A 15476-nucleotide genomic window follows, 5' to 3' on the forward strand; every position below is an offset into this window, starting at 1 on the left:
AGAAAAAGAAGGTGTTCCCCTCACTAAAAACAAACGTGTTGGTTTCAGTTTAATGTAAAGGTATGAATGAAGACCAGCCCTCTCCACTTAAAAAAAAAAAAAAGCACTTGCACAACCCTGTACCTGTTCCAGAGAGTGAATGCGTATTAAACTCATGCAAGAGCCCATTTCTCCTCGGACACGCTCTATTTAAAAGTTGCAGTTTGCATCACTCATGCAAGCGTACTTAATTCCAAAAGAAGATTGAAAATTTTTCCACAATGTCAGAATCCCCCCCGGTAAGTGGAAATGGTGATGAGCACAGAGGATGTGCCTTACGTAAACATATCACCAGAATAAAATCCTTTGGTAATTCTTACACTGATTTAAATTTTGGTTAAAGGTAAAGCCAATATCAGTAAACATAAAATTATGGCTTTAAATTAAAGTTATTGTAAATAGAGAAAACTAAATCTTCTAAAACGTACTTTTAACCAGTGTATATACAAGCTAGATCAGCCTAACCCAAATATATTGGAATGTAACCCATTTTTTATTGGATAGAAGCATTTGTATAATTAGTATTAGTAGTACTATAAGGACTTAAGAATACAACCATTTTAGTCACATTTAGGCACAAAAAATAATTTGTGGCACTTCAAAATGTATGGAGGTGAAATTTCAAAGGATTTTCCTTTATGTTTATCAGTAAATAATATTTATTGTCCATTTTCTGTGATGTGTATCCCTGCTGGGGCCATGAGGCTTGCTGGTGCCTATCTCCAGCAGGTCTACGGGCAATAAGCAGGGTAAACCCTGGACAGGTCGCCAGTCCATCACAGCACAACACAGAGACAAACAACCATTCATTCACGCACTCACACCTAAGGAGAATTTAAAGAAGCCAATTAATCTAACAGTCATGTTTTTGGACTGTGAGAGGAAGCAGTTTACCTCGAGAGAACCCACGCATGCTCGGGGAGAACATGCAAACTCCATGCAGAAAGATCCTGGGCAGGAATAGAACCCAGAATGTAGCACTGCTGCCTTGCAGGAAGAATGTTCTGGGTTTGATTCCTGCCGGGGGTCTTTCTGCATGGAGTTTGCATGTTCTCCCTGAGCATGCGTGGGTTCTCTCCGGGTACTCCGGCTTCCTCCTGTTAGGTTAATTGGCTTCTCTACAGTCCCCTTAGGTGTGAGTGTGTGTGTGAATGGCTGTTTGTCTCTTTGTCGCCCTGCGATGGACTGGCGACCTGTCCAGGGTGTACCCTGCCTCTCGCCCATTGACAACTGGAGATAGGCACCAGCACCCTTCGTGACCCCTCTCGGGATAAGCGTGCTAGAAAATGGATGGATGGATTGATGGATGAAGAAATTGTAAAGAGTCAGACAGAAGTAGATGCTTAGGGGGGAAAACAGATCAACAAATATACTTCCTGTGTTTATATTTTACTGTACTGAAAATCTAATGGCTGTTAAAACATTTACACAGTAGGTATTGTATTTATATTATTATATTTATTGTATTAAATTGTTTCAATGCTATTAAAGAAATTCAAGATTTTAAAGAAGGCATTTTGTTTAATCTCTCAAACACTGGTCTAATGATTTACAGTTTCGATGCAGGAAAGCAAAATACAAAACAGAGGAATTAAACTTAATAAATGGCAGTAAAGGAAAATTCGTATTGAATCAAAGCAATATGTTTTGCGAAATTAGAAAAAACAAGAGAAAAATATGCCTATTTATTTCCACACAGATCAGATTGATTTGCATTCGGTGAGGAAAGAATAATGGGAGGAAACAAAGGATACTGATAAATCAGTTACCTCTTCCACTACTTCTGTGCTTAGGTCATATGGTTGCAGCTTCCCCCATCAGAGAGGTTAATTCTGACATTTAAGAAGTTGTTGTGTCCTAAAAAATACTCTTAAGTACAGTCTACCTGTAGCAGCAGCGCAGGGACATCTATCCAATTTGGTTTCACAAGCAGCCAAAACTGGGGACACATTCCCCCAAGTACCCAAATTATTCCAGCTATGACTGCACAAAGAATAATCCATTCATGTTAACCCAGAGGTTATCTCTTTAGCTGCAAGAAGCAACCACGTTCCTACCTAGTACCATTGGGTTGAGTACAGGGATCAGCACAAGACTAGTAAATGTTTTTAACTACAGTTTTATTTTGAAGCAATCTGTCTTAATCTTTTAGGTTTAAATATTTCACTCAAAGAGTAGAAACAAACATACAAACAAATATAAACATAAACGAATGGGTGCAGGATCTTAGATGGAGAAACAGGAGATCATTTGGAAAACCCGATAAGATTCTGGACATTGTCTTGTTATATAATATTATATAATATTGGATTCTATTTAGTCTCATACAATGATTCGTGTGTAAGATGCATTTACCCCAACACAGGGAACACCTTAAATATTTCCAGATTTTAGAGGATTGGTCAGTAATTTGCTTATAGGAATGAAGCCTTGCAGTAAGAAACAGGTTTCTGTTTTAAATTGGTCCCAAAAATAATCGTTCTCTTTATGAATAACTTCCCCTTCACTGTTATCGCCCAATGCAGCTAAAACATGAGGAAATAAAGGCAGATAGTTGGAACTCACTTAAAACCACAGCAGATTTAATAAACTGTTGTTTTTTTTGTTTTAACAGGAAAGATTTCAATAGAAAGATAAATATAAACATATGAGAAGTCTTTTTGTTTCTTATTGAAATGACTCTCATAGAGCTGCCAGGGTTTACCATTTCATTAAAAGAGCTGCCACAACCTGAACTGTGTGTCAGTGAACCCGGTGCTCTTGTTCACACTTCTTCCTTGCTTTTTTACTTTCAATATAGACTTGTTTTAATGATATTGTTCTAACTTTTCAAAAAAAACCTTTTGGCAGAGGAAAACTTCATTCTCAAATGCATAAAAAGAGGCAGTGGGTTTTTGCCGTTTTACTATGAAAAAGTATTTGTTGTCTCAATTAATTTCTGTAAAATTTTAAAACAGCTGTGTGAAATACACAAAATTGTAACAAGTTAAAAGACTAAGCAGAAGTAAAATATCACTTTTTCTACACTGTGGTAGAATTTCAAAGTGAGTTTTCTTTCTCTGTTTGGATTTCATTTTCCCAGGGACAGCTTTGAAGTTCCACAGAAACCCATGGAAATCCTTGCTTTGTATATGATGATGACTGTTTCCAGTTATGGGAAACAATATGAGGCTTGTTTGAATTCGGAGGGAGTTTTGTAAATAAGGCACGATCAAAGCTAGTGGACTGAGAACCATAAACATAAAAAGAGGGCGTATTTGGTGATGCATTAAGGAACTTGGAAAGCTTATCCTTTTAAAGAGGTTACATATTAAAATCTCTACATGCAATTGTCAAATAGTTTATCAAAAAATAAATCCAGTGATTGATGATCTATCATTAATGTTTACAGATAAGGACTGCCAGATGGGAGTGTGAGGAAATAATTTACCTTTCAAATTATTCAAAGTGGTTATCAGAGTTGACTTATCTATTTTTGACACAGACTCACTTCATGATGCTGGGAGGAATGTGAACGTATTCCATTGGGATTATTTCTCCTAGCTCCTGCAGGCTGTGGACATACTTGATCTTACTGCTGAACTTTGAACTGCAAAAAACAAATACCATAACAATTAGTTAGTGTAGGTCTTCATCCAGCACTGTGTGATGCTTCTGTCTATTCAGTATTTGATGCTTTTTATGCGTATAGGGTACAGTAGTAAACTGTAACCTTATGAAGGGTCGAGTCAGTCCCAGCAGAGTCCGAATAAACCAGGAAGGATGAACAATGATGAACATCTTCAGGTTTTTCTTCAGTCTGTAACAGAAGGAGGGAGAAAAGTAAAAAAGGATTTAAGTGATTTTGATCAATAAAAAAAGGAGTAAAACAGAGGGTTGAAAAGGAAGTGTTAGGGCAAAATGTTTCAACAGCATCTATCTGTTACATAATAATTTAATGTTATGAATTTCAATGTAAATAAGAAAAAAATCCACAGAGAAGCACAGAGATGCTGCTGTTTGGCAGGTTTTTAATTTTGACTATCAAATGTTTGGGACAAAGCCAGGCCTTTTCTAGTGTGAACTTTAACTTCTTTCTGCTGGTTACTTCAAAATGTCCTCATCTAGTCCACACTACTATTTTCCTGTAGGAGGCTAGTAGGGTTGTCAAAAGTATCGATACTCAAAAAAGTATTGATACTGAAACGTTGTATCCGGATACAATACTCGTTTTTAAAAGTATCGATACAGTGCCACCACCAGTGGCACCTAAACAGTCATTCATCTAAAGTGCAGAATATAGGTCAATGCACTTTCAGGACACTGTTTGATTCAATAATCCTTTGCACTTTTCAGTTTCAGACTTTTTTTTTTGTAACAGGTGCAGCTGCTGAGAATTATTTTTGTTTTTTAACTGGTTTGGCTAGTGTCATTGTTATGTGTGCAAAGCATAGCCAAGGAAGGAACACTTAATTTTAATTTTGTAAGTTTTTTATCAAGTTTGCTTAATATTGTGCACAGCAAACAACCTCAAAATATTGTTCTTATTGTTTATTGTATTTATTTATTGTATTTTATTTATTAATGAAAATATTTCTGTAGAATTTTGGAGTCTTTTCTTTTATCCTTGTGGTATCGAAAATGGTATTGAGTATCGAATATTTTCCTTAGTATCGGTATCGAGTATCTGTCTCCTTGAACCCCAGTCTGCCTCAGCAGATGGCCGCTCACACTGAGCCTGGTTCTGCTGGAGGTTTCTTCCTGTTAAAAGGGAGTTTTTCCTCTCCACTGTCGCTACAAGCATGCTTAGTGTGAGGGATTGTATTTGAGTCAATGAGTCAATGCAATCAACTGGTTTTCCTTAGATAGAAAACTTTGTATCAATTTGACTGTATGATCTGGTTGAACTGTAAAGTGCCTTGAGATGACATGTGTTGTGAATTTGGCGCTATATAAATAAACTGAATTGAAATTGAATTGAGTTGAAATGTTTAGTATCGTGACAACCCTAGAGGCTAGCAGATTGTCTATAATGTATTAATCCTGCAAAGCATTAATTAAGGATTTGCTCTCAGTGAGTTTGTTTCTGTGCGCTCCAGCTTCTGATCCATTGCCTTCATCCTCTAGCCGTAGCTCCTTTGCAAGATGCTTTACAGCTTCAGACTGAGAACCTGCTCCTTATCATTTCATTTGCTTCACTTTATTGGCTTAGAATAAACATTAGTAAAGATTTTGGTCATCTCCATTCTGTCTGTTGCTGCTCCAGAGCCAGAGGAGTAACAATGAAGAAGTTTTTTATATGGCTCCAAACACCTGAGAAGGTTTTTTGTTTACTGAACTTAAACTAGTTTAATTGATGAATATACTCTAACTTTGTGAGCATAGCAATTCAGATAACTTTATAGATTACTCTTAAATGAGCAACTGGTAATACTGATTGAGAAATGCACCAATATCTGAATGTGATTCTGTACTTCATTCAGTGAAATAACAGCATGCTTTAATACTCAAGTGCCTTGATCATCCATTAAAATAAACAATTCGGGTTCTTTCATAACTTCCAAAGCCAGAGGTGTATAAACACAGATGAAAGAAAGACACAAGTGGAATACTTTGTGGTGAAATATCCTCACCACAAAGTATTCCACTGTTAGTGCCAGTATAACAAGGACAGACTGACTAGCAACAACAACAGTAATTTGGACACAAAGTGAAATGTCATGTAAAATCCCAGAGGACAGGGTTTATAGTGGCCCGTATGGACAGGTTAGCAAGTTTATGTAAAGCCAGTAACTAAAGACCTCCAAACTTCATGTGACTTTCAGAAAAGACAAGGTTGTTACATAGCTGGGCCATCTTGTCCAGCATCAAAGTTTGATCTCAAAAATACTCTCCTGGAATAATGGGCAGATATTCCTATTAACATACGTCTAAACTAGAGCAGGGAATATTAGCCCGAACCCGACGGGACCCGAGAGGTCCTGCCGGGTTCGGGCTGTACTTTTTATTATTTCATTCGGGCCGGGCCGGGCTCGGGCTTTAAACCGTTATATGCGCGGCAAATAAATGATCATGTGATAACGTTCGATCTATACGCGATGAATGCAAATGAATGCAAAATGGATGTTACAGAAGTGAAACGGAGATTAGCCCTTAATGCGCACAATTGAAAAATGTCGGGCTGCAAACGGGTCGGGCTCTACGAAGCTGTCAATCATAATGGGTCGGGCACGGGCCTGGTTCTTTCGGACTCGGGTCGGTTTCGGGCTGACTTTCAAGGCCCGTTTCAGGCTCTAGTCTAAACCCTCTAGACTTTAAGGGTTAACGTTGTTTTAACAGCAAAGAGTCCAGCAACTCCATATCTAATCCTGTGTGTTAAACATGTTTGTCATTTTTTAAAATAATATATTGGTAATGGAATGCAAAAATAGGCAGGAGTTGTTAGAAACCTCTGGACGAGCCGCTGCTTGGTACCTGTCTTTCGAAGGGTATCTACAGTATAAGCATTTATGACAGTCATGGTATTTTCTACAACCTATTCATAGTTTCCATAGAGAAACTATGGCTTTGTGACTGCGATACATTTTAGATGCCACTCATAATTCCTGTGGTTTGGTCAGGCTCAGACACTGTTATTAGAAAGCAAGCATTTGTGTAATGATTACCTTCGATCTATCATCTGGTAGCACCTTTTCATCCAGGAAAAGCCTGGCATTCTCCTTCGAGGGGTGGCTCCATTTAGGTACACAATCATATAATCCTCTGCCACCATTAGCTCTAATGTACTAATTACATACCTACAAGAAAAGGCAAATTAAAAAACTTTAATTGTATTTACTCAAAAACATTGTTTTGTCCAGTTTTCTAATTAATTAAATCCAACAGTTTACTCTGAGCTAACATTTGATCTTGTTATTCTGATCTTGGTATAATTTTGTTATTATTTTGACATTTAAAATAAGATAAATGCTTATAAAGTCAAAATACATCCCAAGAAATCAGGGCTATTTCAAGAAATGGTCAAATTTAGAATCCCAATCTTCTAAAGCTGAAGCAACGATGAATATTTTGTTGACATGGTGGCTAATCTGAACATTTAAATAAAATTGGGGATAATGGAAAACTTAACTTACAGAAAAAGGTTTTCCATGACATAGTTATAATTATCACAGTCGCTGTCTGGTAGGAAACAAGCAGCAAACACGATGATGGCATTTTTTTCAGCATAATAACCTGAAAAACAAACAGAGAATTTTGGTAAAATAACTTCCTCTCTATTTCCTCATTTTGTCAGGCATTGTAATGAAAGGGAAGTTCAGGGAGCTGAACTTTTTAGCAGACATGAATAACTCTTAAACCTCACTTAAAAAGGCAGAGCAGAACCAGGCAACACAGAAGAGTCTCTGATAAGCAAATTTAAAAAAGCCTCCTTAGTGTCACTGAATAATCAAATAAATATACCTTCCTAAAATAAATAAATACATGGAAATAACATAATCAGACATTGGTTAATTTAAATCAACAGAATCCCTATGCTACACTGGTGGAATTTTTTTAAAGGGACAAATTAACAGAACCAACAAGTCTTACAACTAGTGTCAATATTTTTGTTTCCATACCTCCATGAGAAATGACTCTCTTGTATGGCTGGATACACTTCATATCAATGCGATGCTCCTGCTCTCCAATCACCACACTCCTCCACAGCCGGCCGTCTCCTTTTTCCTCTGCTCGATGCTTTGCTGCACCCTCACCTGCAGCTGCTTCTGCACCCAAACCGGTCTCCTCTGACTCTGTTGTTTGTGATGTTAATCACACAAGAGACAAATCAGTTTAGCATAAAACAATCCCCAATATTATTCTTATTTTGTTGTAATGAAAGATAATTTTCTGTCCCTTAACTTTTTTTTTCTTTACAGTAAATACTGAAAGTAAAAGTAGGGTGTATGCAATTTAGGTTTCCACTCTATTTAATTCAAAATACCATTAGATAGCTGATCAAATAGTCAAGTAAAGATTTGTTGCATCCCTATAAGGGCTTAATTATATCCTAACAAATGTAAAGCTAAACACCTATTTGGGATATCAGACATAATGCATCAGAGTAACAGAAAATTATTGATTAAAATAGTCTCCAGAATTACATTAAAGCTACAGTGTGTAATTTTTAGCGACATCTAACATCCAGACTGCAGAACGCAGCAACATGAACATCTCCCCCCCAACAGTACGGCGAGCGTTACGGGACAAAATGTCTTCCACGACGTCCGCATCACCTACCTTCTCAAGTGATGAGGTTTGTTTACATAGATAATTTTACAGATAGTATTCTCAGGCATAATACTGCCATCTATTGTTCAGTACCGTCTCAGTTCATCTCTCTCAACTTGCCGTAGTTACTTTCGAGCGTAATGGGCGATCTCGCAATCGCTAGTTTGTTGGCTCTGCGCTGCCGTAGCGCAAAGATGTCTGCCTCCATGGCTGCGAGACCCGCTCCTATGTAATTATAAATAACGAATTCTAAGGCAACGCAAATATTAAGGTTAAGAGGCTGAGCTCGTAGATGATGATAAATAACATAGTTATGTATAATATATTAAATTTCTGACTGTATATCCCTGTAATTATTACACACTGTAGCTTTAAAAAAAATTTCATAAAGAAATTGCTGCCACTTGAGCTTCTTAACCAGTCATACTCTGTGAGACTGGTTATCTGCGTCAGGGTTTATTCACATTTATCTACCGCGATTTTCAAAGGACACTTTCAATGCATTAAACCTTTATCTAATTGACTAGTGCTTATTTCAGCAGTGTTTAGTGCCTGCCTAGTTATTACAGTAGATGTAATAATACTATGATAGGGATTATTAGCTAATAAGGTATTATTGTATTTTGACCCTTGGTCATTTGTGGTTATCTTATACGGGGAACGATTTATCAGGCCAGATTCACTCTTCCTTGAAAAATATCTCAGTCCAACCTTGCAAATTGCAGTTATAATCATTCAACTGATAACATTTTATTGGTTTTACCACCGATTTCAATGACCTATTAATTAGCTATAACTTCCTGTTCTATTTATTTAATATATTCATAAACTTCTGATAACCTAGCTCAACACTTGTTGCACAATGAGAAATTTAGAACCGACAAGTTCATAATTCTGTATGCTCTTCTCCATGCTTGCTTTAAATCCTTAGACTTATATCTTACCATGGATATATATTTCAAGTGAGTCTGCCTCATCAGGTGTTTCCATCCCATCAACATCAAGGTCATCCCCGGTATCCAAGGTATCATCATCTGTGTCCAGAGCATCCTCTGACAGAAGAGACCCCTCACTGTGTTCCAGTGACAAGTTCAGTGGCGGTGCTGAAAGCTTCCTCCTTTGGTTGGACCCAGCTGATGTATCTGCTGATGAGGAGGGGTCTGTACAAAGATTTGACAGATATTGAGCATCTCCACAAATAATGATCAAAAGATGTTAAAAACCCACAGATAGTTATATGATAGTTATATGAGCTTCTATGTCTAGCTGTTCCAAGTCTATGTGATAGAGTAAAAAGAGTACATTGGTTGTCATCCAACCACTGTCAACATAGCTATGATGCTTCTGAAAAATTTTACAGAACATTTTAGCAAAATTTCAATTAAAAAAAATCTACAAAGAACTAAGAAAATTATGTTCTAGGCTTCCAAAAATGCCACCTGGTCATGCATATTGAAAACTTAGCTTGAATGACTGCAGAAGAACATATTTTCCTGTGTGGGACCTTAGAGTTTTAGTAAATGATATCCATCACTGGAACTGAAGATTATGTGACAAGCCTGTTACCGCGGTGACCAAGAAGTGGATGTGGTTCAACACAGATACTTTAGTCCTGAATAATGCTGAGTAGTTTTTACTAAAATGACTGTGTGGCATCATGTGGAGCTCTGCCACAGAGCCTCATATTTCCCAGATTATTCAACTAAAGGTCACCTTCCTTTTTGGTCACTAGCTGGTGACTTAAGTAGGAGGTTGTTCTTGCAAAGAATTTGGTGCTCTATGCATTGTGAGAAGTTGGACACTGTCCACAATGTTTATCCACATCGGTTTAAGGAAATAGCCTTTGCTTAAGGGAAGATGTCAAAAATCAAATAAATCAGAGAATCAGATTATTTTTCTTCAAATGTTCCTTTCCATCTGTTTGGGACAATCACGTTGGACTCTTGAGTGTGCAGATAAGTGTAGCAACTGGAGTTTGTGTGATAAATATTGTCTATTAATTCTGCAGACATGTCCACTGCAAACTGAGATGCTAGACTAGCTCTTACATAGTTAGATTGTGCTATATGCTGGTGGATGCTCACACGTTTTAGTCTCTCTAAACTCTATGCTGGGGTTTTAGAGCAAAGGATATTCAATTCAAATTCCTGCAACATTTGACTTTCTTGGTAATATTTACATTAAAAATGTATGTAATCCTGAGGTGACTATTACTTTGCACTTTTGCATTTTCTGATGCAAAATTTCATCATGCAGAAAAAAGCTCTTTTTCAAATATTTTTTATGCTAAAAAATGGTTCAAACTGATCACAAATCAAATAGATATTTAATGTGTTTTTCATTAATCTGCTCATCATCTACAATAAAAAAAATATGATTATGTGACTCCTATTTGTCTAACTCCATAACATTAATTGTTAGTTATGTTATGGAGTTAACATAAATACCCCCCCCCCCCCCCAAAAAAAAAAAAAAAAAAAACAACTACAAACATAAACAATTCATCCCTGTTAAGAGTTTCTTTTATGGCACAATGCTTGTTTACAGAGTAACATATAAACCAAAACACATGCAAACAAAAAAATGTCAGTTTTGTTTTCTGTTTAATTACCTTCTCTGTTTTCCTGCTCCTCTGCTGCTTCTTCATTGGGGTTTATCTTCTTCATCATCGCTGCGTCATCCTCTCCCTGCTGGGAGTTTCTGCTCAGAGGCACAAAAATACAATAATGAACCATAACATAAACTATCATTGCTATGGTCAGTGCTACCAGAGGCACAACCACACACAGCAAAGGGCCAAACAAGGCAAAGACAACCATCTATCTCCAAAGCAAATAACAGTTCCCATGACATTAAATGAAAGAGTTTAAAATCTTTTCATGCGACTCAAGATGAGAAGGATTGCTGACGTGACAAAGAACATGGAGAGAAACTGACCCACTGCTTTATTCGCAGGCTGCACATGTGGGCAGAGGACACAATGCTGTGCAGTGTTACCACCTCCCTCCAACTATAGCTGCTCTAATAGATTCTGATTAGCATACAGACATCTAACAATGAAGAAAAGCACTACAGACACACGACTACAGACATAAAGACACATGCACAGAGATTCTTTCCTACGACAAAAATGTTCAATGGTTACCTTTTTGTCATCACTGCTTCCTCTGGACCAGACTATCCACCATGGGTCACATGACTGTTTAATTATGCAAAGGCCATTGTGTTCGTATGCAAATACACACACATACACACTCAAGGAGTAATTAACAGGGGGAGTTCATGCATCTCTAGGAAGGGGCGGGTCATCGGGATTCCACAGTGGGACAGAATGAGCACAGTACTGCCACTGCTAATGGGAACACTACGACCAGTTCAAATGCTGATTCAGAAAACATGAATATTGAACTGTCTATTCAGAATAAAAATATGGATTTTTTTAGCAGAGGCATATTAGTATATTAGTATCGTATTTGTCTTTTTTAGGTTGTTTTGATTTTTCATAATTTTCACTTCAACAGAAAGCTTTGAGAGCTTTGGTAAGCTGCAAAGTCCTACACATATTTATGAATATAGGAATATACATATACATATATATACATGTACGAGGAGGAAAATATTAAAATATTAAGCCTCTCAATGTCTCAAGATCAAGCAGGTTTGGTGCATAAAAGCTTAAATAGGGCTAAGGTTACAACTCCTCATAAAATCCTGACATAACACCTTTAAGATTAATTGGTTTGCCTACAGTGTGAACTGGGCATCCTCATCCCAAAGACCATCCTCTGAAAGGAAGGGGAAAACTACTTTATATAAAAACTTCCCTAATATATATTAAAAGCCATTTTCAAATAGTTAAAGCTGATATGGCTGCAAATATCACTAAACTTAATGTGAGTCTGTGGGAAAACAAGCATATGTTTTAGAAATGGAGTGCGGAAATGATGTGAATCCAACCTTCCCTGAACCAGGAGAATATTGGAGGCTGTGTGGTTCATGATATGAGATTTATTTAAAGATAGATACTGGAAAGAACAAGATCCTCTTGTTCTTCCAGTTCAGAGCATGTGATGCGGGTTGCCAAATCAAGACAGGAAATTCAAAATGATGAGTGAAAATGATTCACCTACCGTACATTAAGTTGTTGTTCAAATACTTTCTAAGGACCTCTTGTGTATTGCTTAGACTCTTTTGGAGCCTATTTTCTTGATAGTTTCAATGATGTCTCCTATGATTGGCTCATGAACCAGGAAGTAAATCTGGGCTGTGAAACTGAATCTCGTACTCGTACTCGTACTCGTCGTCTCCCGCTTTATCCGGAACCGGGTCGCGGGGGCAGCAGACTAAGCAGAGACTCCCAGACTTCCCTCTCCGCAGACACCTCCTCCAGCTCTGCTGGGGGAAGCCCTAGGCGCCCCCAGGCCAGCCGAGAGACGTAGTCTCTCCAACGTGTCCTGGGTCGTCCCCTGGGCCTCCTCCCAGTGGGACGTGCCTGGAACACCTCCCGAGGGAGGCGTCCAGGGGGCATCCGAAGAAGATGTCCGAGCCACCTCAACTGACTCCTCTCGATGTGGAGGAGAACCGGCTCTACACTGAGCCTCTCCCGAATGACCGAGCTCCTCACCCTATCTCTAAGGGAGAGCCCAGCCACCCTGCGGAGGAAGCTCATTTCAGCCGCTTGTATCCGGGATCTCGTTCTTTCGGTCATGATCCAAATTTCATGACCATAGGTGAGGGTAGGAACGTAGACCGAACGGTAAACTGAGAGCTTTGCCTTTTCGCTCAGCTCTCTCTTCACCACGACAGACCGGTGCAGCGTCCGCATTATTGCAGCAGCCGCACCGATCCGTCTATCAATCTCCCGCTCCATTCTTCCCTCACTCGTGAACAGGACCCCAAGATACTTGAACTCCTCCACTTGAGGCAGGGACTCTCCTCCAACCTGAAGAAACTGAATCTGTGAAACTGAAATATTTCCAGACCATACCTCTAGATTTGAACTTGTTGAAGACATTACTGATGGAGAGGACCAGTTTTTTATAGGGAGTTTCGGCAAAGGTGACATAAACTGGTTAAGAAAATACCGAGAGTAAAAGTTATTTTCTCATCCGTATTTGTATTTGAAGAGGAATGCATAGATATAGGATCCAAACGAGTAGATCGGCTGATCATTATCACTTTATCAAAAGATGCAATATTGTAAAGCAGTATCACATCCTGCTCAGATGTGATATATACTATGCCCTTATGTCTCGATATGTACATTAAATAAGACTGTAGGCCTCTGGGTTAGTCTTATTTAGACCCTTTTTCAAATTTTCTCAATGTCTTTTGAAATATAAACTCTTTTAATTTTTGACCCTTTTCAACCTGCAACATAATCATATTGGATAAGTTAGAAAAGAGGAAATCATTCAGGAAATCTTAATCGTTTTACTGGTGCAACTCACCTTGACAGGAGAACGTGAACATATCCCTCTGCAGAGTGTCCAGCAGCTTCGTGCTGAGAATACTGGAATTCAGACGTGCTCATAGGCTCTTCCACATATGTGTTATCAGTAAAGTACTGATAATTCAAATGGGCATGATCCAGGTGCTGGCTTTGCTTGGGTCTGAGGTATTCAGTCTGGGCACTGGTTGTGAACTCAGCGTATACGTCTGAGGCGCTCTGCTGACATTCAGGCTTGGCGTCCATGCAGGGTGGGTGAGAACACTGGTTTTCAGTTCTTTGGTCGATGTGGTGGTAGTTGTAGCCGTACTTGCTTTGACCCTGAGTGGTGTTCAAACTTCCTGTCCATTCAGATGCAGCATTTTCATTGGTTGGCTGAGATGAGAGCTGGGACATTTCATCTTGGGGTTTTCTGTTACTGGAATACAAGGATCTGGGATCAGTGCAAACACATATGGAGCCAAGTGACACTCATTACGCAGTACGTCACTTTATTTAGAGGTAACACATTTTTTATTCAAAAGACGATTTGGAAGCCCTTATTTAAAGCTACAGTGTGTAACTTTTAGCGACATCTAGCGGTCAGACTGCAGACTGCAGCAACATGAACATCCCCCCCCCCCCCCCCCCCCACCGCTTCTCCCCCCCAACAGTACGGCGAGCGTTACGGGACAAAATGTCTTCCACGACGTCCGCATCACCTACCTTCTCAAGTGATGAGGTTTGTTTACATAGATAATTTTACAGATAGTATTTCATTAGTCTGAGTAGGGTATAGATTTCATGTAGACTTAAGATTATAAATATACCCGTTATTTTTTCTACATCGTTGTGACGTTTTGGCGATCTCGCAATCGCTAGTTTGTTGGCTCTGCGCTGCCGTAGCGCAAAGATGTCTGCCTCCATGGCTGCGAGACCCGCTCCTATGTAATTAAAAATAACAAATTCTAAGGCAACGCAAATATTAAGGTTAAGAGGCTGAGCTCGTAGATGATGATAAATAACATAGTTATGTATAATATATTACATTTCTGACTGTATATCCCTGTAATTATTACACACTGTAGCTTTAACTAATTGATTAGTAGTTGTGGTATCAGTTTTATATGTAAAATGCTTTGTATGAGTAAATGACCTGTTTTTTTTTGTAAGTGGCTACCCATTTGTTCTTCGCAAATGCTGAAAATATACATGGAAAACCTGCCATAATTTTATTACTCTGTAGATGGCAGTGATGTACTGGGAAAAAAAAAACAATCATTCACAGAGATGTCTTAGGGAGAGATGTAGGCATACAATTATCAGGAGTGGCTTAATTCTTGAGGTTCTGTTGAAGGGAGAGGAGCAAAACCTTCTGATGGATACAGTAGGGGTTAGTATGATCAGGGGTTGTTTTTTTGTTTTGCAAATAATGAAGTGAGCAAAATATTAATGCTGTAATGTTTAAATTAAAAAGTAATGTTATCACTTGAATCTTTATCTTAAGCATTTATGGATAAAATGAGCTGTATCAGATTCGCATTTTTACAGAATGCTTTAAAGGGAAACTAGTTAAATTTATCACTGACCTCAGATACTCCTCCCTTGTGTCTTTAGATTTTCTCCTGTACAGAGATGAAATAGAAACCACCCATCTGTCTAAAATATGAAGATTTGGATCCTTAAGGAGAGGTTACACTCTTTTGAGGAGTGTTCATATATGGTTTGAGAGAGTGGTAAAGGAATTTATTTACATCAA

The 15476-nt window shown here is 38.3% G+C and overlaps 1 protein-coding gene across 2 annotated transcripts in view; it reads right to left on the reverse strand.

Annotated features, from left to right (window-relative positions):
• Positions 1–15476, reverse strand: part of LOC119797393 — a 52345-nt gene that overhangs the window by 1149 nt on the left and 35720 nt on the right. For both annotated transcript variants that reach the window (XM_038306461.1, XM_038306462.1), the window contains 8 exons: positions 13740–14156; positions 10901–10989; positions 9234–9449; positions 7638–7811; positions 7152–7251; positions 6684–6815; positions 3752–3838; positions 3530–3628 (listed from right to left, as the gene is read on the reverse strand). In XM_038306461.1, coding sequence (XP_038162389.1) covers positions 3530–3628; positions 3752–3838; positions 6684–6815; positions 7152–7251; positions 7638–7811; positions 9234–9449; positions 10901–10989; positions 13740–14156 — 1314 coding nt within the window. The remainder of the gene's footprint in view (positions 1–3529; positions 3629–3751; positions 3839–6683; positions 6816–7151; positions 7252–7637; positions 7812–9233; positions 9450–10900; positions 10990–13739; positions 14157–15476) is intronic.

Source organism: Cyprinodon tularosa, unplaced genomic scaffold, assembly GCF_016077235.1.
Source record: "Cyprinodon tularosa strain WSP-4 unplaced genomic scaffold, ASM1607723v1 ctg581, whole genome shotgun sequence".
NCBI lineage: Eukaryota > Metazoa > Chordata > Actinopteri > Cyprinodontiformes > Cyprinodontidae > Cyprinodon > Cyprinodon tularosa.